Here is a 26,172-nt window from a genome sequence, read left to right as displayed (position 1 = left end):
CATCAAGTCTTGTATCCTCCATCCCACAAGCTGCATCCTTTACCCTGCCTCCCATATCCCAAATCCCACATCTTGCAACCCACATCCCAACCCTGCATCCTACTCCTGCACCATGTTCTGTATCCCACATCCCATTCCTGCATCCCATATTCTGAATCCCACATCCCAGTCCTGCATCTCACATCTCAGTCCTGCTTCATGTCCTGTATCCCGCATCCAGCACCCTACATCCCATAGCCCGCATCCCACACCCCATTCCTGCATCCCATTCCCATATTGTGTTCAGCATTCTGCATCCCATTCCCACATCCCATTCCTGCATCCCATTCCCACATCATGTTTAGCATCCCACTTCCCATTCCCATATCCCATTCCTGCATCCCATTCCCACATCACGTTCAGCATCCTGCATCCCATTCCCACATTGTGTTCAGCATCCTACATCCCATTCCCACTTCCCATTCCCACATCCCATTCCTGCATCCCGTTCCCACATTGTGCTCAGAATCCCACATCCCATTCCCTCATCCTATTCCTGCATCCCATTCTCACATCCCTTTCCTGCATCCCAATCCTGCATCATGTTCAGCATCCCATAACCCTTTCCTGCATCCCAATCCCACATCGTTTAGCATCCTGCATCCCATTCCCACATCCCATTCCTGCATCCCAATCCTTCATTGTGTTCACCATCCCACATCCCATTCCCACATCCCATTCCTGCATCCCATTCCCACACTGTGTTCAGCATCCCACATCCCATTCCCTCATCCTATTCCTGCATCCCATTCTCACATCCCATTCCTGCATCGTGTTCAGCATCCCACATCCCTTTCCTGCATCCCATTCCCACACGGTGTTCAGCATCCCACATCCCATTCCCTCATCCTATTCCTGCATCCCGTTCCCACATCCCATTCCTGCATCCCAATCCTGCATCCCAACCCTGCATCACGTTCAGCATCCCGCATCCCCTTCCTCCATCCCAGTCCCTCATCCCCTTCCTCCATCCCAGTCCCGCATCCCGTTCCTGCATCCCAATCCCACATCCCGTTCAGCATCCCGCATGCCATTCCCTCACCCCCCCCTCCTCCCCCCCCCGCACAGAACTACAGCTCCCGACGTGCTCAGCCCCGACCAGAACCGCGGCCGTCTCTCCGCGCGCGCGCGCTCGTGTGCGCGTGCGGACGCGCGCCCGCGCCCCCGCGCAGCCAATCACCCACCCGCCCGCCCCGCGCAGCCGCCGCGAACCCGCGCCCCGCCGCCGCCGCCGCCGCCGCCGCCGCCGCCGCCGCCGCCGCCGCCTCCTCCCGGGGCCGCGGTGGGCAGCGGGCAGCGGGCAGCCGGGGTGCGGCCACCATGGCCGGGAGGACGCGCAGCGGCGAAGCGCTGCGGGTGGTGGCCCGCTGCCGCCCCATGAGCCGGCGGGAGGAGGCTGCGGGCTGCGAGCGCGTCCTGGAGCTGGAGGTGAAGCTGGGCCGGGTGACCATCCGCAACCCCCGCGCCGCGCCCGGAGAGCTGCCCAAGACTTTCACCTTCGACGCCGTCTACGACGCCAGCTCCAAGCAGGCGGACCTGTACGACGAGACGGTGCGGCCGCTGGTGGACTCGGTGCTGCGAGGGTTCAACGGCACCGTGCTGGCCTACGGGCAGACGGGCACCGGCAAGACCTACACCATGCAGGGAGCGTGGGGGGACCCCGAGACGCGCGGCATCATCCCCAGCTCCTTCGAGCACATCTTCACGCACATCTCGCGCTCGCAGAACCAGCAGTACCTGGTGCGCGCCTCCTACCTGGAGATCTACCAGGAGGAGATCCGCGATCTGCTGGCCAAGGACCAGAGCAAGAAGTTGGAGCTGAAGGAGAACCCCGAGACGGGCGTCTACATCAAGGACCTCTCGTCCTTCGTCACCAAGAACGTGAAGGAGATCGAGCACGTGATGAACCTGGGCAGCCAGGCGCGTTCGGTGGGCAGCACCAACATGAACGAGCGCAGCTCCCGCTCGCACGCCATCTTCCTCATCACGGTGGAGTGCAGCGAGACGGGGCCGGATGGCCACGAGCACATCCGCGTCGGGAAGCTCAACCTGGTGGACCTGGCGGGCAGCGAGAGGCAGAGCAAAACGGGCGGCCCCGGAGAGCGGCCCAAAGAGGCCTCCAAGATCAACCTGTCCCTCTCCGCTCTGGGCAACGTCATCTCGGCGTTGGTGGATGGCAAAAGCACCCACGTCCCGTACCGGGACTCCAAGCTGACCCGCTTGCTGCAGGACTCGCTGGGTGGCAACGCCAAGACCATCATGGTGGCCACCTTGGGCCCGGCGTCGCACAGTTACGAGGAGAGCCTCTCCACCCTCCGCTTCGCCAACAGGGCCAAGAACATCAAGAACAAGCCCCGCGTGAACGAGGACCCCAAGGACACGTTGCTGAGGGAGTTCCAGGAGGAGATTGTGAGGCTGAAGGCGCAGCTGGAGAGGCGCGGCATGCTGGGCAAGAAGAGGAGGAGGAGCAGCCGGAGGAAGAAGGCGGCGGATGGGGAGACGGCGCCGGAGAACGAAGGGGAGGACGACAACGAGGATGGGCTGGAGAAGAACATGGAGAACTACCTGCAGGAGCAGAAGGAGAGGCTGGAAGAGGAGAAGGCCGCTATCCGCGACGACCACAGCCTGGTGAGCGAGGAGAAGCAGAAGCTGCTGGAGGAGAAGGAGAAGATGATCGAGGACCTGCGGAAGGAGCAGGAGGCCACGGAGCTGCTGGCCACCAAGTACAAGGTACGTGCTGTGACGTGCCGGTGGCGGTGGGTGCTGCTGGGTGGGACCTGGTTTGACTGGGGACACCTGCGGAGTGCTTGAGTGGGTGGCCAAGTGGGATGGCGGTGACCAAGCAGGATGACCAAGTAGGGTGATGATGCAGGATGACCAAGCAGAGTGATCAAGCAGGATGACTGAGCGAGGTGGCCAAGCAGGGTCACCGAGCAAGGTGGCCAAGTAAAGTAACCAAGTAGGGTGATCAGGTGAGGTGGCCAAATGGATTGGCCAAGTAGGCTGGCCAAATAGGGTAGACAGGGGTGGGGTGGCTAGCAGGGTCCCCAGATGAGGTGACCAAGCAATGTCCCCAAGAAAGGGGGCCAAGATGAGTGATGAAGTAGGGTAGTTAAGTGAGATGGCTTACAGGATCCCTGAGTACTGTTCTTGAGAGCTGGCCAGGTGGGGTGATGAAGCAGGATGACCAAGCAAAGTGACCAAGCAAGGTGGCAGAGCAAGGTGGTCGAGTAGGGTAGCCAGGTGGTCAAGTAGGGTAGCCAGGTGAGGTGGTTAGCAGGGTCCCCAGGAAGGGTCTGCACTCAAGGTGCCCAAGTAGTGTCCCCAGGGAAGGTGGCCAAGCAGGATGACCAAGCAAGGTGGCCAAGGAGGGTAGCCAAGTGAGGTGTCTAGCAGGGTCCCCAAGCGTGGTACCCAAGCAGGGTCCCAAAGCAAGGTGACAGAGTGAGATCCCCAGTCAGGGTGCCCAAGTGAGGTACACAAACAGAGTGCTCAGGGGGAGCCCCATCCCCCTGGGTAGTGTTGGACTGAGGTTGCCCACAGACACATCCCAACATTGTGGGGGGACCTTACGTGGGGGCTGCTTATGTGGGGCAGGCAGGGCCACCCAGCCATGCCCACTGATGGCACCGGCGTGCTGTGCTGTGCTCCAGCCGCTCGGCACAACAAAGCAGCTCACGGCAGAGAGAGGGAGTGATGCTGCACGCTGGGACTGCTGCCTCCAAGCAGCCCCGGGAACACGCCCAGGGCTCAGGGATGCTCGGGGATGAGCCTGGCTGCAGGGATGGGTCTCCAGTGCTGAGATGGGAAGGAAGCCTGGGTGTCCCAACCCACAGCATCGCAGCCCTGCCACCAACAGTGTCATGCTTTGGATTACATTGCCAGGATTTGGGGGATTGGAGGAAGGGATGCTGGGGCAGGGCTCTGAACCGCTGCTGGGCTCCCTGCTGTGCCCTGGCTACAGGGAGGGGTCCCTGCCATACAGGGGTGGTGACAGCACAGAGACAGGGACCAGCAGCCCTGGGGACATGTGGCTGTGCCCAGGGATGTGTGGCTGTGCCCAGGGGTGCGTGACACCCTCCCACCACGGTGCTGCACCCCTGGCAGCCGTCCTGCAGTGTCTCCTTGTCCGGCACAGCACAGTGGGTCTGGCTCAGGGCCACGGTGTGTCCTGTAATTGCTGAGTAATGAGGCAGGGATGGAGGCAGGATGACTCTGCATCCCCTTCCCTGGCCTCCGGAGCTTCCAGCTGTAGGGGGCCACCCTGGGGGGGGGGGGGGAGGGAGAGGGCATCACCCAGGGGACAAAACCCTGATGGGTGCAGGACAGGAGCACTGCAGAGGGGCTGCCCGTGCATGGGTGATACATGCAGGACCCATCCACATCCGTGTGTACATGGGGTCTGTTGCACCATCCTGCTCGGACAGATGTGCACCACTGCAGGCAGGCAGATGTGAGCTGTCCTGCTCAGACAGATGCGCTCCATCCAGAGGAGGCAGCAGCCTCCATCTCGAAGCAGAGCTCCCAGCATCTGCCACATGCATCCCGTGGCCGTGGGGGGACGGTGCCATCGGCTGTAATGTCAGCACCGCAATCTGGGGAGCTCAGGGCACGGGCGAGCGCTGGAGGAGTTATCTGGAGGCAGGAAATGGGTTGCAGTGAGAGGCTTAAAGGTTCAGCTGCATTAAGGAAGATTGAGCGCCGTCTTCGTCACAGTAAATAAACACTTCTGCAGGGAGAAAACAACAGGACCAAAAGACCGTTTCTGCAGCAGCAGGGTGGGGCAGAGCTGCTATGGGGTTTATGGCCCCTTTCGACCCCATAGCAGCTTGCCATCACGTACCGCAGGCGCTGCATGCCAAAAGTACCCATGCAATGGCTGGGAAGGGGAAAAAAAGAGGAGAAAAAGAGGGAAAATGCAACATTGCCCCAGATAATTTGCGTGCAGCTCTGTGGGTTTGCCCCAGAAACCTCCGTGCCCAGGAGATGCTGTCCTCCCTTTGCACCACGTCACCGCCCGCGTGTCTCCTGGTTGCTTGGAGACGGCAGCGAGGGGGTCCCGGGGGGGCACAGCCTTTGTCACATCCCATGATCCAAGGGTGTGTGCATGTGTGGGTGTAAATGAGTGTGTGGATGCACACAAATGCCAGCATGCACGGGCGTGCAGATGTGTGTGTGCATTGGTGTAAATGAGCGTGCGCTCACGTGTGCACAAATGTGGACATGCAGAAATGCGTGTGCATGTGAGCATGCGTGTGTGTGTGTGTATGTGTGTGTGCTCAGAGATGTGTGTGCACAGCTGTGAGATGGGGAGCACATTTGCTCTGGGGAGGGGAAGGGAAATGCAACTGGAGGGGTGGGGTGGGATGGGATGGGATGGGATGGGATGGGGAGGGGTGAGATGGGATGGGATGAGGTGAGATGAAGTTGGATGGGATGGGGTGGAATGGGAGGGGAGGTTGGGATGAGATGGGATTGGGGTGGGATGGGATGGGATAGGACTGAGTGGAGTGGGATGGGGTGAGATGGGATGGGATGGCATGTGATGAAGTTGGATGGGATGGACTGGGGTGGGGCAGGATGAGATGGAATGAGATTGGGGTGGAATGGGATAGGATAGGACTAGGTGGAGTGGGATGGGGTGAGATGGGATGAGATGGCACGAGATGGAGTTGGATGGGGGGGTTGGGATGAGATGAGATTGGGGTGGGATGAGATGGGATAGGGCTGAGTGGAGTGGGATGGGATGAGATGGTATGAGATGGAGTTGAATGGGATGGACTGGGGTGGGGCAGGGTGAGATGGGATGGAATGGGATGGGATGGGACAAGATGGATTGAGTTGGGGTGGGATGAGATGGAATGGGGTGGGCTGTGGGGTCAGGGTGGGATGGTCATGAGGAAAGCAATGGCAGCCTTCAGTGCCATCCTTCGGGCATCCTGGCAGAGTGGGGAGCTCCAATCAGGAGCAGCGTGGGACCCAAAGTGTGCTTGGGATGCACTGCTCAGCTCGACTTGGCACAGCTCAGCTCGGCTCAGCTCAGCCGGGGCGGATGGCCCGGCGCCGTTCCCCGCTGCCGGCAGCTGCTGCACATCCGCAGCGCCCCGCGGGCTCACAGCTGTGCGGAAGGAAGTGGGAGTGAGGCAGCCCTGGGTTTGTGCCAGCAGCCCCGGCCACGTCCCCGCGGCGCCGCATCCATCCGTACAGCGAGCAGGATGGGGCCGGGGGGGCTCAGGATCTCCAATCTGTGCGATATCCCAAGTTGGATGGGACACCCGAGGACCATCAAACACAACACCTGGCTCTACCAGAACCACTCGAACCCTATGCCTCAGAGTGGTGTTTTTGACCCCTTGGGTTGTACGTGGTGGAGATGCTGGAGGAATCCCAGGAATATATGCAGACTGGAAGGAGCAGTCTTTGAGGGTAGCCCTGCAGAGAAGGACCTGGGGGTCCTGGTGGGTGAAAAACTGAATGTGAGACAGCAGTGTGCTCTTGCAGCTTGGAAAGCAATTGGTATCCTGGGCTCCATCACAAGAGGGGTGGCCAGCAGGGACAGGGAGGTGATTGTCCCCCTCTACTCTGCCCTCATGAGGCCTCATCTGGAGTACTGCGTCCAGATCTGGAGTCCCCAATACAAGAAAGACAGAGAGCTGTCGGAGAGGGTTCCAGAGGAGGGCCACAAAGGTGATCAGAGGGCTGAAGCACCTCTCCTACAAAGACAGGCTAAGGGAGCTGGGCTTGTTCAGCCTGGAGAAGAGAAGGCTGTGGGGTGACCTCACTGCAGCCTTCCAGTGCCTAAAGGGAGCCTACAAACAGGAGGGCAGTCAACTCTTTACAAGGGTGGGTAATAACAACAAGGGGAAATTGTTTTAAGTTGAAGGAGGGAAGCTTTAGTTTGGATATCAGGGGAAGTTCTTTACTATGAGAGCGGTGAGGTGCTGGAACAGCTGCCCAGAGAGGCTGTGGATGCTCCATCCTTGGAGGTGTTCAAGGCCAGGTTGGATGGGGCCCTGGGCAGCCTGGTCTGCTATTAGATATGAAGGTTGGTGGCCCTGCATGCTGCAGAGGGGTTGGAGCTCTGTGATCCTTGAGGTCCCTTCCAACCCAAGCCATTCTATGATTCTACGATTCTATGAGATGCACTGACCCCCCCATCCCCCTTTCTGCCCTCCCCAGGCCATGGAGAGCAAGCTGCTGATTGGCGGCAGGACCATCGTGGACCACACCAACGAGCAGCAGAAGATGCTGGAGCTGAAGCGGCAAGAGATAGCTGAGCAGGTACCACCCCATCCATCCCAGTCCCAATGGATTGGGAGCATCCGTGGGGCCAGAATGTCCATGGTGGGGTTAGGGAGTCCGTGGGGTGGTCGGTGCCCATCCCAGCTCTGAGCAACCCCCACTTTGGTCGCAGAAACGCCGCGAGAGGGAGATGCAGCAGGAGATGCTGCTGCGGGACGAGGAGACCATGGAGCTGCGGGAGACCTACACATCCCTGCAACAGGAGGTAGAGATCAAGACCAAGAAGCTGAAGAAGGTGAGAGAGCCAGGGTGGCTTCACTTGGGTGGGGAAGGACATGGGTTTGCCTTTGGTTCATGTCTCAAAGTTGGGGGCATGTGTCCTGCCCACTATCCATGGGGACCTGATGCCCTGGAGGATGCTCCCATGGAGGATGGTCCCATGGTACTGGGGACACCTGTGCCACTGTGCCCTGCAGACACTCATGTCATCGTGCCCTGGGGTCACCTGTGCCACCAGGGACACCTATGCCACCATGCCCTGAGGACACCAGTGCCACCATACCGAGGGGACAGCCATGCCACCACATTGTGGGGACACGTGTGCCATAAGGAACACTCATACCACCGTGTTCTGGAGGCATCCGTTCCTCAGGGGACACTTGTGCCACCATCCCCTGGGAACACCTGTGTCCCCAAGGACACTTGTGCCACTGGGAACAGCCATATCACCATGTCCTGAGGACAGCAGTGCCACCGGGGCCACCCATGCCACCACTCCCTGGGGACACCCATGCCACCGGGGCTGATGCAGTCTCTCTGGGGACAGCTGTATGCCAAGCTGCAGGCTGTGAAGGCGGAGATCCAGGACCAGCACGACGAGTACATCCGTGTGCGGCAGGACCTGGAGGAGGCACAGAACGAGCAGACACGGGAGCTGAAGCTCAAGTAGGTGACATCAGTGTCCCCTCAGGTGGGCAGTGAGGCCACACAGAGAGTCCCTTTGCCCCCTCCCCCCCCCAGCCCCAGCAGTGCCACTCAGAGCAGCCACCCCCACACCCCCAGGGGCTGTAGGAGATCCCCATGGAGGAGGCAGTCATTCTATCCACTATCATACAAAACCAACCCAGACATATATAAATATTTTAACATTTTCATGATAAAATATTTAAAATCCTGCTCGAAGCACAATTTCGTGTCAAGTTTTGCTCCACACCCTTTGGAACATAATTAAAATGCTTTAAGAGGGTGCAAACCTCAGTCAGCAATTGCTCTGCAGTGGGCTGAGATCGTGCAGTCCCTCCTGTACTTTGCTGCTGCAACAGCTGGGCCAGTTTGGATTTCCATCCTCCAAAGGGGCACTGAGCAAATGCATGGGGTTGGGTTTGGGGTGCTCCCGAGGGGTCCTGGGTGAGTCAGTGCAAAATGCATTGCAAGTTGTGCATTGCAGGCAAGGTTGCAAACGGAATGGTGCAAGCTGCACTGCAAGTTGTGTCTTGCAGTCTGTATTTCCAAATGCATTGTGAACTGTGCATTGCAAACTGTGCCTTGTAGGCCGTACATTGCAGGCTGTGCGTTGTATTTCAGCTTCATTTCAGACCACGTATTTCGAGCAATTGCAGGTTGCATTGCAGACCATGCATTGCAGACACTGCCTGGGGACTGCTAAGGAGAGGACCGTGGGGTTACACCCTGAAGGCAGCATGCAGAGCTGATGATGTTTCTTCTGCTCCTCTCTGAATGACAGTCTTCCTCTGCCCTTTCTCTCCTGCCTCTGCTGGATCCCTGGCCCCTATCCGCCCACTCCGTCTTCCTCTCCTCCCCACTCATGTTTTCACCCCCCATCTGCTCTCCATGTCCTGGCTCCTCTCCTGACCTCTCCTCCCCGCTCCTTTTGCTCCACTCGCTGTGCCCTCTCCTGTAACCTCTCTCCTCTCCTCTCCTCTCCTCTCCTCTCCTCTCCTCTCCTCTCCTCTCCTCTCCTCTCCTCTCCTCTCCTCTCCTCTCCTCTCCTCTCCTCTCCTCTCCTCTCCTCTCCTCTCCTCTCCTCTCCTCTCCTCTCCTCTCCTCTCCTCTCCTCTCCTCTCCTCTCTCTCCTCTCCTCTCCTCTCCTTTCCTCTCTGTCCCACCTGCCACTCCTCTCTCCTGGCCTGTCCCTCACTCAGGTACCTGATCATCGAGAACTTCATCCCACCAGAGGAGAAGAACAAGATCATGAACCGCCTCTACTTCGACTGCGAGGAGGACCAGTGGAAGTTCCAGCCATTGGTGCCGGCCGGCGGGTGCGTGCGGGCACGGGCAAGGGCTGGGGACATCACTGGGTTGGGCAGCGCAGTGCCACCATCCATAGGGACAGGGGGAAATGATGGAGGTGCCCATGGAGGGCACCAGGGTGGCCTATTGGGTCCCAGCCTGTGCTTGGGGGGCTCGGTGCTGTCATTCATGTTGTCTAAAGGGCGTTGCTCTCTTAATTTCCTTTTCAGGAACAGCAACCAAATGAAGAAGAGGCCGACGTCTGCAGTGGGGTACAAGAGACCCATCAGCCAGTACGCCCGCGTGGCCATGGCCATGGGATCGCATCCGCGCTATCGGGTAAGGGAGAGGACACTGCTGGTGTGTGCTGGGGGACAAGGGGGTGTTGGGTCAGCGGGGAGGATGGATGAGATGAATGAAGGGGTGCGTGGAGGGATGGGGTTCATGGGATCGATGGATGGAGTGGATGGAATGGGTGGATGAATGGATGGATGGATGGGTCGGTGGGTGAATGGATGAGTGGATGGGTGGTTGGGATGCATGGAAGGATGGGGTTTGTGGGATGATGGGGTGGATGGAATGGGTGGTTGGATGGATGGATGGATGGATGGATGGATGGATGGATGGATGGATGGATGGATGGGTTGGTGGGTGGATGTATGAGTGGATAGATGGATGGTTGGGATGCGTGAAAGGATGGGGTTCGTGGGATGATGGGGTGGACAGGATGGGTGGATGGGTGGATGAACAGATGGATGGGTGAGTGGATGGAGGGATATGGGTGGTTGGGATGCATGGAAGGATGGGATTCAAGGGATGAATGGGGTGGACGGGATGGGTGAATGGTGGGGTGGGATAAATGCATGGATGGGATAGGTGGATGGATGTGTGGATGGATGGGTGGATGGAAGGGTGGATGGATGTGTGGATGGATGTGTGGGTAGCGTAGATGGATGGCTGGCATACGAGATGATCTTAAAGGTCCTTTCCAACCGAAACCATTCTGTGATTCTGTATGAATGACTGGGCTAGGTGGATGGAGTGAGTGGATGAATGGGGTGGGTAGGCGGATGAGTGGATGGATGGATGGATGGATGGATAGTATGGGGTGGATGAGTGGAATGGTTGGATGTGGGGAGTGGATGGGTGAGTGGTTGGGTTGTGTGGATGGATGGATGAATGGATGAATGGATAGGGTAGATGGATGGACGGTGTGTACAGATGGATGGAGTAAATGGATGAGTGAGGTTAATGGATGGGTGGATGGGTGGATGGGTGACAGCTCCAGGCAGCTGGAGAGAATATGGGGTAAATAAGCTCATGAAGAGATAATTTAGATAAAGCTCCAGGCTTTGTGAGCCTTGGCCTCATTTGGCCAGGTCAGTAGCACTGTCTTATCAGCCAGCCCTGACTTAGTTGTGGGCTTGCTGCCTCTGCCATCTCCTGCTGCTTGTCTGAGGGCTGAAAGCATTCAGTCTTACTTGCTGGTGCTGTGAAAGACCACAGCAGCCCGAGCAGAGCAGGATGCAGCTGCAGCCAGAAGGTCTCTGTCCCTCAGGGTATTCAGCATCTCAGCCATGTGGACCTACACAAGATGGTGCCGTGCTTCGCTGTGCAGTAACTCCCTGTGTTGACTTTCCCTTCGCCCCATCCTGCTGCAGGCTGAGAACATCATGTTCCTGGAGCTGGACCTCTCCCCTCCGGCAGTGTTTGAGTTTGAGCGGAGCCGGGACCCCGCCGAGCAGGACCCACGGGCTCTGCACCTGGAGAGGCTGATGCACCTGGACAGCATCCTGGAGCGGCCGGCAGCCTCCCGGGTGAGGAAGTCCCGCTCCTGGTGAGTGATCGTGTGGACGTTTGGGCACTGGGGATGGGACACCGTGTCTGGGACAGTGCTGGGTTGAGGACACTGCAGCCGAGGGGAAGCTGCAGGAGTGGAAGTGTTCCCTGTCTCTATTTGGAGACAGGTTTGGAGTCCAAGGTAGGGGTTGAGGCTGGGTGGGCCTTAAGGTCCCTTCCAACTCAAACCACTCAGGGACTCTGGGATTCTGTTCTACTGGCACAGCTGCCCAGGGAGGTGGAGGAGTCACCATCCCTGGAGCTGTTCCAGAGCTGTGGAGATGTGGCACTAAGAGGGCAGTGACACAGTGGGGTGGGTTGGGGTTGGACTTGATGATCTTGGTCGTCTTTTCCAACCTGAACGATTCTCTGAAAAACAGGATGATGATACGTACAGTATATCACCGTGTACATACGCCCGGGATGGTCATACACAACATCCAGTGCTGCTCAGCACTGGTTTTCCATCAGTGCTGCCTACGTAGCGAATCACTGAGAAGGCAGCAGGATTCGGGGGTGGAGATGAAGGAAGAGGAAGCAGGAGGAAAGCTTTATTTTTTTCCTGCTTGTGCCACCCCCAGGTGCCAGACTCCACGGTCGCTGCCATCCTCCACCACACACGTGTCCCTCGCTGCCAGCTCCCCACGCACCTCTGCGACACCGGCCCAGGAGTGACGGCCCCAGGACCCCCAACCCCAGGATCCCCGACCCCAGGACCCCCCGACCCCAAGACCTTCTGGCCCCAGGACTGCGGCCACCTCTGTCCCCAGCGGCAGCGTCCCACCGCCTTCGGCTACTTATGTGCACTGTATGTGTGTGAGATGCTCCCAGCAGCTCCGAGACGATGGGAGCTGCCCTCTTCATCCTCTTTCCCCAACACACCCCCTCCCAAGTCTGGATCTGTCACTTTATTTATTTAATGTATTTATTTATGGAGTGGTTGGCGAGCAACTGGGATGTGCTCTCGCAGGACACCGAGCTGGGTCAGCTCCGGTGCTCTGAGCCCCCCGGGTCCCCATTGGCTTTGACACAAGAAGAGTTGGCTCCGGACACTCCTCGCTGTGTTCATTGGATCCCACCAAGTTTGCCATATAATTCATGCTTGTGGCAACTCCTACAAGACTTTGGAGACTTCCCAATGGCAGACCCTCGTGCTGAGCTTGTCCAAGACCATAAGGAACACTCTGGACTGCATCGGCGTTGGTGGCAGTGATGTCTCGCTGACGTCTGGGCACGGCTGTCGCTCCACAAGTGCCAGCTCTGTGCACCAGCTGGGCTGACAGATTCACCAGCCAAGTCAGCCCAGTGCAGCTCTCCTCTGGATAGTGCTGCACCGAGGTCACTTGGGGTCTGGGGGACATTTGGTGATTTTATGGGTTGCGGAGGGAGAGCTAAATGAACGTGAAACGGGTAATGGATAGGAGGGGGGTGAGCAGTGAGGCTCCTCTGTCTGGCACAGAGCAGTTTGAAACCCATCAAAAGCAGCATCTGCAGTTGCTAAGAGATTGAGTTGTGCTGCAGCATCCTGATGAATGAGGGAGCGGCCTCCTGGGCCAGGAGGGAAGACATGGGTCTGTAAAGGGGTGGGTGGTGGAGCTAGTCACTGGGTGGGCAAGCTAAGGGATTACAGGTGGGGGCAGTGTTTTCTGCATGCAGGACCTCATCTAATTCCCAGGGAGGGTGGGAGGGGAACTTGCACTGATGTGAAGGAAGCACTGGGGGCAGCTGCTTTGGACCAAGTGCCACCTAACGAGGCCAGCCTGGGGTGTGCTCCTCTCCTGACCCATCTCCTATTCTACTGAGGTCTTCTCCCTTTGCCCCGAGGTTGCCCCGCTGTCTGTTTTCTGATCTTTGTTTCTGCTGCCATCATCCCTTCCCTGCCTATATCCCATAGCTGAAGTCTGGTCCCCCAGCCCAGAATACAGCAGCCAAGTTGAGGGGCTGTGGGTTGCTGATAGTACTTGGTGTGTTCCCTTTGAGTGGCCAGCTGGGTTCTTGCAGAAGTTTGCTGTTAGATGAACCATGGGATACTGTCTGGGGCAGAGTGGTGAAACGTCTCCTGAGCTTGCCCTGAAATCCTGTGTGTGGATAGGAACTCAGTAGTGAAGGCTGCCAGTTGGGTAGGGGAAGAAATTCCAGGGAAGGATGGTCAAACATCCAGCACTATCCTTCTGTCCAACCTTCTGGTCATCCTTATGCCTGTCCTTCTGTCCAACCTTCTGCCCATCCTTCTGCCTGTCTTTCTGCCCAACCTTCTGTCCAGCCTGCTTCCCATCCCTGTCCATCCTTCTGCCCATCCTTCCCCACTTGGTGAGCAGGGCACACAAGGAAGCAGGTTGAGGAAGCTGGGTCTCCTCCACGGCTGGTGGTGAGTTCCTTCTGCCTGCAGACACATCCGTAGTTGGGTGGTGTCCCTGGAATTGTGAAACAAGTGGATGGGAGATCCAGCTCCTTCCTTTTATTTCAGGATGGCCTCTGGGATTGAAGATCGGAAAGCAGAGCTCTAAGAAAGGGGAGAAGCTGTCTGCATGGCATGGTGGCATGGCAGGGATGGGTTGGCGATTGGACTAGATGATCTTAGGGATCTTTTCCAACCTTAATGATTCTGTCATTCTATGGCAGCCTGCAGGAGGATTTCCTCCCTTCCTCCTCATTTTCCAGTTGCCCCAAGTTCCATTGACAGCCAGGCCAGGGGCTCACTGAGCCTGGGGATGAGGAACCAGAAGAGCTCAGGAGCCGTCTGTTCTCTTTCCGCCATGCTGACCCCAAACCATAGAGCACTGGGTGGAAGGAAGCCCGTGGGAACCTGCTCACATCTTGGGGGATGCACACCAGGGCCCCCCACGGTGCTCCCCCAGAGGACGCTATGGGTTCCCACCTGGAGACTTTCCAGTGGGCTGTGGGCTGCCCTGCTCCAGCTTTGTCTTATTCTGCCCACGTCCAAGCGCTGCTTCGATGCCTCCGTTGCATGTGTAGGTCCAGGACCTCACTCTGTGTCTTCATGCATTGCTCCGACCTCAGCCTTCCAACACAAAGCCCCAGGGAGGGCTCGGAGATGGGAAGGGGTGAGAGAGTGCTTGTGGCACTTCCCCCACCCCGCAGCCTCACCACGTCGCTGCAGCAACCTCAGATGTATATTTGTAATGTTCTTTGTTCTTTGTATGTTGGTGCGTGTGTATTTACATATGAATGTGTGTAGGTGTGTGTGGGTGTGCGCGCACGCGTGTGTGTGTGTGTGTGTGTGTGTAGCCAAGGGATCTATTTACCTTCGATGTGAGTGACTGTACAGGGGGGGTTGGTGGGCTTTTTTTTTTTTTAGTTATTTTTGGTTTCAGGTTCTTATTTTTTTTGGCAGAGGGTGGGTGGGGGTGGGGGGGGGTCTGTCTCGGATTGATTGACAAGGTGAGGGCCTTGATTTGGACCAAATTTTTTGTGCCTGTTGCTATGGTGATCTATTTAGGAATCAAAAGTTGACTGTACGGTGGCCCATCCTTGTCACTCTATACATATGAATATACAGGACATATTATAAATATATATATATTATACATACCGTATGGAGAGAGGTCATGAATCTCACCCCCCTCTGGCTTTGGATGGACACCTCTTCAATATTCTGTAATGTAGCTTTGACTCGGTGCTGGACGCGACCAGAAAGCTCCAGCACTCCTCCAGAAACTGGCAATGACACCAATAAAAGAATGAGCATCATTGCACAGGGTGTCTGTCGCATCCTTCGTCCCCAGCTCTGCACCACCACGACGTGTGTAGGCATTGGGCTCCATTCTCCTCGTGGGTCCCTTCCAACTTGGGGAAATTATGGCTTTGCTATGCAAGAGGGCTTTATGAAGGTCTAAGTATGAGCTCTGTGGGTACAGAGAGGCCCATGTAAGGTCAGTACACTGATTTTGGGGGATTTCAGTTGATGCGCTCACCGGGTTCCTTCCAGCTCATTGATGATGGCGTCAAGAATGGTACGTTGGTTGTTTGGGATTTCATTTTACGGGCCCTCCCAGTTCCTTCTAACTTTGTGACAATGACATAAGGAATGGTACACTGATTTTTCACACGTTCACCCAGTTCCCTCCAGCTTCATGCTGATGGCACTGGGAGTGGACACGTGCTTTACCTACCAACAGCTCTTCCTCACAGACTGCCATGAGTTCTTTGCTTATGTGCCCCTGGGCAAACCGGTGACGAGGCACACACTGAGAACAGGGAGCAGGAAGGCAATCCGTAGGTGCATGACCATAAGAGAAAGATAGAATCATAGGCTGGCCTGGGTTGAAAAGGACCACAATGATCATCCGGTTTCAACCCCCCCTGCTATGTGCAGGGTCGCCAACCAGCAGACCAGGCTGCCCAGAGCCACATCCAGCCTGGCCTTGAATGCCTCCAGGGATGGGGCATCCACAGCCTCCTTGGGCAACCTGTTCAGTGCGTCACCACCCTCTGGGTGAAAGATGAAGGACAGATGATTCATTCCACACCAGGGAACACATATCAGAGGGAAAAAAAAAAAAACAACAACAACAAGCAAAGTAATGATTTTTTTCCTTCAGTCTTCATTGAAAAGGTCAGCTGTGATCAGATGGCCCATGATAAATGTCACTGATAAAGGGCTGTGAACCCCGGCTAGAAAATGGTAGGTCAAGGACTACTCGTCTAGGTTGCGTGTTTCCAGATCACTGGGTCTGATTAAAGCCATGGATGCCCTCAGCTATTGCACTTCATGGACACCAATGGTTTGAGGATTCGAGGGTGTTATACATTTACAAAGAAATTCTGGGTGAATTTCCAGGTGAAGGGCATATCAGGGCGTAGTGCTCTGTGCAGCGTTGGCAAGACCGAGTGGAAATCACAGTGCAGAATCCTAAATGGCTTTATTGGTGGTCTTCATTTGATTGGATGGGGTGGGTGGATGGATGATGGGTAGGGTTGATGGGTGGATCTCCAGTTGCACCAGGGGAGATCTAGATAAGATGTTGGAGGAATTTACTCATGGAAGGGGAGGTGAAGCACAGTGTTGGAGTCCTCATCTCTGGAGATGTGGACATGGTACTATGGGACTCAGTAGGTCAGGCTGATGGTTGGACTTGGGGATCCTGAAGTTCTTTTCCAACCTGAATAATCCTATGGTTCTATAACATTTGCAATGAGTGTGTATGTTCTCCATAATAGCTCTGATTAATTTTGCTTAGTGATTCGTCTGCTCGTTGCCTGGAGTTGGTTCGGTGTTTTTACAGTTGCCTGCTGCAGTGACAACATGCAGTGGATTTGGCAGCGAAGAGAATCTCCTCATTTAAGTTAGAAGCAGCTCCTGCACTTCTGTGAGTCCCTGGTCTTCACCACAACCAAGAAGCCACTCAGCAGCGCACGGAAGATCTATCTCTGCTCATTCAGCTTGCACTTACATTAAATCCCAGCATAGCCTTTGGTATTCAGATTCCCCTACGGGTGGAAATCCCTTCAAACACACGGGTTGGACCAGCTGCAGAGGAACCACGGGCAGCTCATGTGTCCCAAGGGCCAGAGCAGAGGGGGAGCGTGGTGTGATGGAGCAGATGGCTCCAAAGGAGAGCTGCACATCCTGCAGCAGCTACCAGCAATTACAGCTCCCTGGGGAGCATCCGCCGCTGCTTTCAGGCTGTTGCAAGATGGTTTTAGCATCCTGGACCCAGACCCTGACCAAAGGCATAAGAATCAGCTGTGGGACAGGGATAATTGATTAAAGAGCCACAGCAAATCCCTCCCGCCCTCCCCTACCACTTGCGAGTGATGGTCAGAGGTTCTCCCAAGAGCAAACAGAGAGGGCATGAAGACCTTTGGGGCCCTCAGGATTGCTCCTGAGCTGCTCCTGAGTCGCTGTGCTGAGCCGCTCCCTGCCCCAGCTTTCCTACCACCAAAGCAGTGCAAACAGCTATTAGCATCTTTGTAAAGCACCCCGAGATTTACTTTCTCTTAAGGTTGCAGGAGCTAAATGTTTTTACTATTTAGAAGATTTCGAAGCATGTCGGCACAGAGGTGACTCCAGCTGCTCTAAACATGGCACGTGGACTTCTCATCCAAAAGCACCGAGCCTTTACATCAGGAAGGTTTGGGTTTTCTTGTTTCTGCGTATTTTTTCCTGTTCCTTGACGCTCTGGGGACACCCTGTGGACTTTTCCCTGTACTGCTGTGCCTCTCCTTCCTCCCTTCAGTGCGAATTTCTGTGCCAGCAGAAGGATACGCCGATTACTCGGAACTGTTCTGCCTCTAAATTTGCTGCCCATGTATCCTCCACTTCGGGGATGTACCCATAAGCAAGCACTGGGTGTTGCCAGCCACCAACTTCCCATGGCATTCCATGCTACAGATGGGAAGCGCTTTGATCATTACGGTCCTTTTCAACCCAGGCCATTCTATGATTCTGTGATTTACATCCCATCCTCCAAAGAAGTGCTGGCTCATGAAAGGAAGGAAGAAAGCAGGATGTAAACATTCTTCCTCCTCTGCGTGCTCTGAGTGCTTTCCTCCATTTGAATTCACCAAGCAGAACAACTGGAAGAGAGCACTGGTGATTTCAGAGGCAAAGTATTGGGCTGTTCTGCATGCCTGGAGACCCCATGGCAGTATTAGGTTTGGTTAACAGTAGGACGGAGTTTGAGGTGGCAGTGCTATAGAACAGAGACAGCACCTGCATAGCTTAAGGGGAAAGCATAAGACTTGAGGGGGAAAAGACGTGGTCAGTGGTCAATATTCTATTGATTATTGAGATATTGGGACAAAATCTTGGTTTAAAACTTAGGTTGAATTTTGTTGTCTCAAAGCACAGCTCCTGAAAAGGAGTCAGTCGCAGATTTGGGTTATCCCCTGGTGGCAATGACCACCAAAAAGCCTCTCCTTACTGAACGATGGGGACATTGGGCAGCCAAAGGTTTGCATGACAGCTCCAAGTGCACGTGGGCTGAAACAGCACCGGGAAATATTTCACGTAAGGAGGAGAAACCTTGGAAGGCATAAAGAAAATAAAACAGGTGGGCACTCTTCCATGGGCTGGAGGCAAATAGAGCTCCTGAAAGCACGGCAAGAAACCCAAGAGTGCTTCAGCCCCAGAGATCTGATATGTTTGTCGGAATCATAGAACCACAGAATGGCTTGGGTTGGAAGGGATCACAAAGATCATGGAGTTCCAACCCCCTGCTATGGGCTGGTTGCCTCTCACCAGTTCAAGTTGCCAAAGGCCCCATCCAGCCTGGCCTTGGGCACCTCCAGGGATGGGACATAAGTGAACGGAGTGAACCGAATGGGGTGGACGCTCATCAGGAACGGAGCCCAGCCCCCATGGTTACGTGTCCGCTGGAATGTTTTGTGCACTGGAGAGCGTGCGGCGCCCCGCTGCGAGCTGCCATAAGATGTAACCCAACGGAGCGTGATGGGCTGAGCTGAGCCATCTCAGAGCTCCGCAACAAAAGCCAGCGGTGATTTCAGAGCCATGGAGCCCAATGGGATGACTCACGACGCTCACTGCTGTATCCTCCAGCTAAGTTTGGAGCAGAGGGGAAAAGCAGCCTAGCAACTTCCCCTGCAAAGGGAGAAGCAATCACATGAAGGGCCCTTCCTCCTGTGCAGGAGGAGAACTTTGGCTGCAGGAGACACCACAGTGCACTGACCGACTTGCTAACATGCCCCAAAATCCAGACTGAGAGCACCTGGTGCTTTGTGCATCATTTCCCAAGGAAACGGAAACAGAGCTTGCATCCTTTTCATGGAAATAGAACAAAGCAGTCTTATTGTTTGTCTTCGTCATGCGTGACAATCTTGTATGCATGAGCGAAACGCCAGACCTGCTCTCATCACTCCCTGATTTGTAGGGTGCTGATGCAAACCGTGTGACAGGTGAGGTCACCCACCAGCTCTGAGCTTCCACATCGCTGGAAGTGAACTCCCAGCCTATCGCTGTGGATAGTGGAAGCCAATCTGAAGTCATTCCATCTCTCATCTTGTTCTGGACTTGTGCCCAGTGGAAATGGCAGTGGTTGTTGAGAGGAGTATGTGGTTATTGGATGGATATTTAGAAAATTATACTAAACAGAGTGAACCTGGCAGATTACAGGTTCTCTCTATGATTACAGCTCAATGACCCAGGGCTTCCAGGAGGACTTTTCACAGAATCACAGAATGATTGCGTTGGAAGGGACCTTAAGGATCATGAATCTCCAACCCTCCTGCTACGGGCAGGGAAACCAACCTCCACATCTAATACCAGCCCAGGCTGCCCAGGGCCCCATCCAACCTGGCCTTGAACACCTCCAGGGATGGGGCATCCACAGCCTCTCTGGGCAGCTGTTCCAGCACCTCACCACTCTCGTAGTGAAGATTTTTCCACTTACAGCCTGCCAGAACAGCCTCTCTGAACAGATTCTTACAGACATTCCATGCATGGAAGGCTTAATGTTTAATACCAAGTTGAGCTATTGGAAGGTATTTCATGTTAGATGGGATTTTGACTAAACAGAGTGCTGCAGCAATGAACTGAAACCCCAACACGAGTGACAGCAGCATGCAGCAGTCGCAGTTTACCACTGCATGACAATACAGATGTGATCTCCATTACCAACCTCAAGAATACACTCACCACCACAGCATTAAGCATCCATGGTTCCTGCAAAGGGATACTAAGGTTGAAACCATCTCAGGCCCTCTGGTCTCCTCAAAACTCTTGTTGGTTGCCCAGTTTTTATGCTCTGCATGGGGCTGGGCCATGCACAGACTTTCCCATTGCTGGGAAATCCCCTTTTTCTTTCCCAATTCCATGACTTCAGATTGGATATTAGGAAATATTCTTCTCTGAAAGAGCAGTGCTGCAGTGGCACAGCTGCCCAGGGAGGTGGTGGGGTCACCGTCCCTGGAGGTGTTCCAGAACCGTGGGGATGTGGCACTGAGGGATGTGGGCAGTGGGCACGGTGGGGTGAGCTGGGGTTGGACTTTGGGATCTCAGAGGTCTTTTCCAACCTACGTAGGATTCTATGAGTTTTGTGAAAATCCTTGGCTCTGCCAACAACCGGAATGGCAGGACATTGTACCAACCACACGGCGAAGGGGAGATAAATCCCTATGGAGGGAGCAAGGTCAAGAGGTTGCCAAGGGCAAAGCTCTCTCAGCTGGGAATTTCCCTTAGTTTAATTTTTTGCCAACCAGCAGATACTTTTCACTACTGATGTGGGGACTTAGAAAAGCTGTAAGACAGGTAATTCAACCAGCACTTAGGGAAATAATTTCTCTCCCCCTTTCCTGAGGCTGAAATTCAATTCAGTCTCTTTAGTCCCTGCTCCTTTCAGCTCTGTGCCTTTCCATGACAGACTGCAGTGTTTGGTGAGGCAACAGGCAGCACTGAGGCCGGTGCTAAATGGTTTCATACAAACACAGAGTCATTAAGGTTGGAAAAGGCCATTGAGATCATCAGGTTCAACTGTCAACCCACCACCAGCACGCCAATCACAGAATCATAGAATCAACAGGGTTGGAAAAGTCCTCCAAAGTCATCCAGCCTGACCGTCAATCTACCATAATCGTGTTTCTTTCCACCGTTCCTTGCTTCTCGCTCCTCTTTTTTTCTGCTGCTTGAATTTCTAAACAGTTTTCATCCATCCTAACGCCAATGTCAATCTCCAACTGCTCTCCAATGACCTGTAGTACCAAAAGCACGGTCAGCTTGTCATTGCATCCCCTGTCCGTGGCAATGGGAGCTCCTGGTACGCGCCAAGAGGCAGCCAGGGAGAGGTGTAGGAAGGTCTGTGAGCAATGCTGAGATGTCTGCAGGGTAAAAGGAGGAGCCCAGGAGATCCTCAGATAGCTTGAGACTTCAAAGCTGAATGAACAAACTCTCTTATCAGTACTAAACAAAGTCCTTCCTTCCAAAGGAATGCTTTCCTTTTCTTTGTATGATTACCCTCTGTAGGCACTCATGAGGGCGACAGAACATCTGGCTGTAAGTCTGCTGAGGCTGAAGAATGATGGAAAATGGAAGGCTTCTCCTGCTGGCTTTATGCTTACACTTTCTTTTTCCTGATCACCCTGCCAGGATTGCAAGTCTCAGTGGTGAATGATGCATTGAGGACACCAGAGCCTCCCTAGTGACTCACCTCAAAGAAAGGATGGGTATCCGCAAGGAAAAAAGTGGTAAAGGGGCCTCAAAGGGTACTTCCAGGCAACCCATGAGCTGCTATTGCACTGAGCACGGGCAGTAACAAACAGCAGAGGAGATGTCATGCATGCCAAGATGATAGTCTGAGGCTCACTGGGCAAACCAAATGGCATAATGAAGGACCATGCTTCTGTCTTTTGCCCTGCAGATGGCAGATGGGCTGTAATATGCCCATCCGTAGTTCAGAGCTCTGAAGAGCCTCTCTCCAACTGGTTTATGGATATGACTGGGGCTTGGGCTGTCGGAAAGACCAAGGGTTTTGTCTGCACACCACTGTCCCCTAAATACTTAGCCTAATTGTTCCTACACCATATTCCTTACTGTTTCCTTTCCAGAGTATATAAATCATACATCAAGCATCAGCCCATATCCAGAAGTGCATGGTTAGGAGCAACGTGGTTCATCCAGCATTGTACCAGACTCAACAAGCCTTGCTGAAAACTCAACCACTGAGGAGTGCACAGAGGGTTCTGAGCTGATTCTGCACTGTGTATGCTTGGATTCCCTAAGGATAACACTTTGCCTAACCCAAGGGATCCTCTGTAGAACCACATGTTGGGCAACCCAGCCATCCTGCCTCTGGTAAGAGGAGTCAAGAAGGTCGGATGTTGGCAAAACATCTTCTCCAAAAGAGTGGTCAGACATTGGGATGGGCTGCCCAGGGAGGTGGTGGGGTCACCGTCCTTGGAGGTGTTCCAGAACCGTGGGGATGTGGCACTGAGGGACGTGGGCAGTGGGCACGGTGGGGTGGGCTGGGGTTGGACTTGGGGATCTCAGAGGTCTTTTCCAACCTCACTGATTCCATGATTCTGAGAAGACAGCACCACACTGTTGTAAATTGCCTGTGTCACTTTTCTCATGTCCGTTCAAGATTGCAGTCACAGCTTTGCACAAAGATTTGGGTTCCTGGTTTTTGTATCGCTTTCACAACTTAAAATACTCATTGCAAAGCCGTGCAGTAGCCACATAACCACCCCCCACCTAAAGAAGCCATCTGCTCCTTGTTTGGGCTTAGCAGCAGTCTGACATTTGCATGTTCATTTTCCTGGCTGGAAGCATCAACCTGAAATCAGCCGACTGCCTGCTTTGAACCTGAGTTCAGAAATAGGATTTAATCAGTCCTCTCAATTCAGTACTTCAATATTAATTCCTGCTTAATACATGCGAATTACTAAAGCTTAAAGCTTAACGATTATAACAACCTTGCTTCTCATTTTGCCAAAGCAGGATGCTGCTGGGTTCATGTACACCGAGGCCGGTCTTTCCTTTCTCCATCAGCAACGAAGCGATGCACTCACAGTGAACTCTGCTTTGCTTCCTCATGTACAGCTCTAAGATAAAATTAGCTCTGAGGACAGTGACCTCTGAGAGCAGCTGGCCAGCCCAGCTCCTTGCTGGGGAACATCTCTAACAAGCTGCAGTGTGCACTTCAGCTGCGACGCTTCCTGCCGCAGTAGTGGCTCGATAAGGACTGAATTAGAAGAAAATGGAGCAATGCTGTTTTGAAATAAACACCAACAGCTCGATTCTGTGGCTTGTGCAGCTGCTTTAGAAGACGGAGCAGCGCAGAGCGTGAGTTGTGGAGGTGCTGGTGTGAAGCAGCATCCTCTCAGAGAGCACCCAGGTGGGTGCAGTTCCTGCCTGATCTCAGGGCTTTGCACCTTTTGAAGGAGGACAGGAGAGCCCCTGCACTGCACAGGGCTGTTTTCTGGGTTCAGAAAGTGCCAACTGGGAAGCATTGTGGTGATGAAAGGAGCTCCATTCATTTGGTGGCCAGCCATGGGTGGTGGTCCCCAGGGGTCAGTGCTGGGGCCTGTCCTGTGTAATCTATTTATTTGCTGATCTGAATGAGGGCATTGAGTGCATCCTCAGTATGTCTGCAGGTGAGGAAGCTGGGGGGAAGTGTGGATCTGCCTGGGGGTAGGAGGGCCCTATGGAGCAATCTGGACAGGCTGGATCGCTGGGATGAGGCCATGGGATAAGCTTTAGCAAGATCAAGTGCTGGGTCCTGCACTTTAGTCACAACAACCCCATGCAACACTACAGCCTTGGGGCAGAGTGGCTGGCAAGCTGCAGGGAGAAGGAATTGGGAGCGCTGATCGACAACTGGCTGAACGTGAGCCAGCAGTGTGCCCAGGTGGCCAAGAAAGCCAATGGCATGGAACCATAGAACCATTAAGGCTAGAAAAGACTACAAAGATCATCAAGTCCAACTCCAACCTATCCCCACCATGCCCACTGACCACGTCCCTCAGTGTCACCTCTCCAAGGTTCTTGATCAGCTCCAGGGATGGTGACCCCACCACCTCCCCGGGCAGCCCATCCCAATGTCTGGATCACTCTTTTGGAGAAGAAATTTTCCCAGCACTCAAGCTAAACCTCCCCAATGCAACTCAAAGCCAGATATCTGCAATGTCAAAGGAGCTGCACTGCAGCAAGAGAAATCCAGCCATGGAGATGTAACAGCCCCAGTACGTCTGGAGCCAACTCACCCTGCCCTCTGCCATCCTTCCTGGCAAAAGTGACCTATCCCACGGTACAATCCTGCCATGCTTGTGATGTTCTGATGTAAGGTCTCTGCATTGGTGGGTTCTTATAAAGCTGCAAATTAAACTCCACTCTGCTCTAGCAGAAGTCATTTTTTACCTCCTAAACGGTTACCTCTTTTAAACCCTGAGCAGGCTTCAGATGCAGAGAGGAGAATTCAGGCTAAGTCATCATGTTCTTTTGTGACATAGACTCAACCTGCTCAGCTGTATCTCGCATACATGTCAGTTTGTGCCCTTGTTCTGCTTTCGAAAGATCTTTTATGATGGCAGGCTGACTTGTAACAGACATTGGACTGGACTGCCCTGTGTTTAAAGGAGTTTTCAAAGCTGAGGCATCACGGAGATGGCTCTGCCATTTGTCAGTCAAAACCCAGTGATGAATATCTTCCAGGCTGACTGACTTCCCATTTGGAAATAATATGACCTTCTGATGGTAACTTAAGATTCAGAACTCCAGGCTTTGTATAAATACTCAGTGAAAGAGCATGATGGATCACATCCTCACGTTGAAAGAATTGATGCATGGTAACACCGCTGCACACAGAACTACCTCCTTAGCTCACTGGTGAATGACTTGTTTTCATTTTACCCCAAATGCAAGGTTTCTCTTCTTTAAAACCTCAGATGCTACTGTGAAATAGGAGGGACTCAGAAGCCTGGTGGGATAGGAATGCCACCTGGAGCTCCTAGAGGCAGAAATGACTTTGTGTGGAGATGATGATGGTGGAGACGATGGTGGTGGAGAGATGACTGTGGTGGAGAGATGGTGGAGGTGATGATGGGGAGGTGACAGTGGTGGAGAGACGGTGGTGATTATAATGGTGGTGGAAAGATGATGGCGGTGACAATGGTGGTGGAGAGCCAATGGTGGTAGAGCCGATGGTGGTAGAGAGGTGATGGTATTGGAGAGAAGATGGTGATTATGATGGTGGTAGAAAGATGATGGTGTTGGAGAGACGATGCTGATTATGATGGTGGTAGAGAGATGATGGTGTTGGAGAGATGATGGTGATTATGATGGTGGTAGAAAGATGATGGTGTTGGAGAGACGATGGTGATTATGATGGTGGTAGAGCGATGATGGTGGTGACAATGGTGGTGGAGAGGTGATGGTGGTGGAGAGATCATAGAATCACAGAATGGCTTAGGTTGGAAGGGACCTTAAGGATCATGAATCTCCAACTCTCCTGCTACAGGCAGGGCCTCCAACCTCCATATCTAACAGCAGCCCAGGCTGCCCAGGGCCCTATCCAATCTGGCCTTGAACACCTCCAGGGATGGACGGGGCATCCACAGCCTCTCTGGGCAGCTGTTCCAGCACCTCACCACTCTCTTGGTAATGAACTTCCCCCTGATATCCAACCTAAATCTTCCCTCCAACTTAAAACTGTTCCCCCTTGTCCTGTCAAGACAGTGCTGTTGGGTGGATGGTGGTGGGTTGCCTCTGTAGGGGAAGAGGTGGGATGGGGGCACCGTTCAGTGGAAAACAAGGCTGTGAGTGCAGGGAGTAGGAGGGGAATGGGCAATGGGTGGACTTGATGACCCTAGAGGTCTTTTCCAACCTGAATGACTCTATGGTTTTGTTGACTATGATTGCATGGCTTGGCTGTGGGAGGAAGGTGGCTATGGTGGCCACTGGAGAATGGAGAGTGTTGGTCAGCACCAGGAGGCCTTGGAGGATGGCGGTGGCAACAAGAAGGGGAACTCGGTGGCTTTCCACACAGATAGTGACTGGGTGGGGTGGCGGTGGCCACCATGATGAAGGGTTGGTGGCCAAAGTGGGGGGGTAGCTGGGACAGACGGTAGCAGCGCAGATCAGATGGTGGCAACTGAAGGCAGCGGGGGCGGCGGGGAGCCGGAAGCCGTTGATGGCAGTGGGGGAGGGAAGTTGGGGGAAGGACGGGGACCACGGGTGGCACTGTGCGACGGCGGGGGGAGGGGAGCCGCAGGCGGTTGGTGGCGCCGAGGGGCGGGGCAGCGCGCATGCGCGGCGCAAAGGGGCGTGGCTTCCCTCCGCCGAGCCCCGCCCCCCCGGGCCGTAGGAGGGGTCACGCGGCGGGGTCACAT

The 26,172-nt window shown here is 54.5% G+C and overlaps 1 protein-coding gene across 1 annotated transcript; it reads left to right on the top strand.

Moving 5' to 3' along the window:
* Positions 1-1,262: 1,262 nt before the first annotated feature.
* On the top strand, positions 1,263-15,086 carry KIF3C (kinesin family member 3C). Its single transcript, XM_426988.7, has 8 exons — positions 1,263-2,769; positions 7,219-7,320; positions 7,454-7,576; positions 8,108-8,226; positions 9,444-9,560; positions 9,762-9,870; positions 11,193-11,368; positions 11,952-15,086. Exons 1-8 carry the CDS (start codon positions 1,360-1,362, stop codon positions 12,043-12,045), a joined length of 2,250 nt encoding a protein of 749 aa, XP_426988.4. The 5' UTR covers positions 1,263-1,359; the 3' UTR covers positions 12,046-15,086.
* The last annotated feature ends 11,086 nt before the right edge of the window (positions 15,087-26,172 follow it).

This window comes from Gallus gallus, chromosome 3 (genome assembly GCF_016699485.2).
Source record: "Gallus gallus isolate bGalGal1 chromosome 3, bGalGal1.mat.broiler.GRCg7b, whole genome shotgun sequence".
Classification (NCBI taxonomy): domain Eukaryota; kingdom Metazoa; phylum Chordata; class Aves; order Galliformes; family Phasianidae; genus Gallus; species Gallus gallus.
Note: the sequence above shows the minus strand (reverse complement) of the source record. Positions and strands in the feature narration are given on the sequence as shown.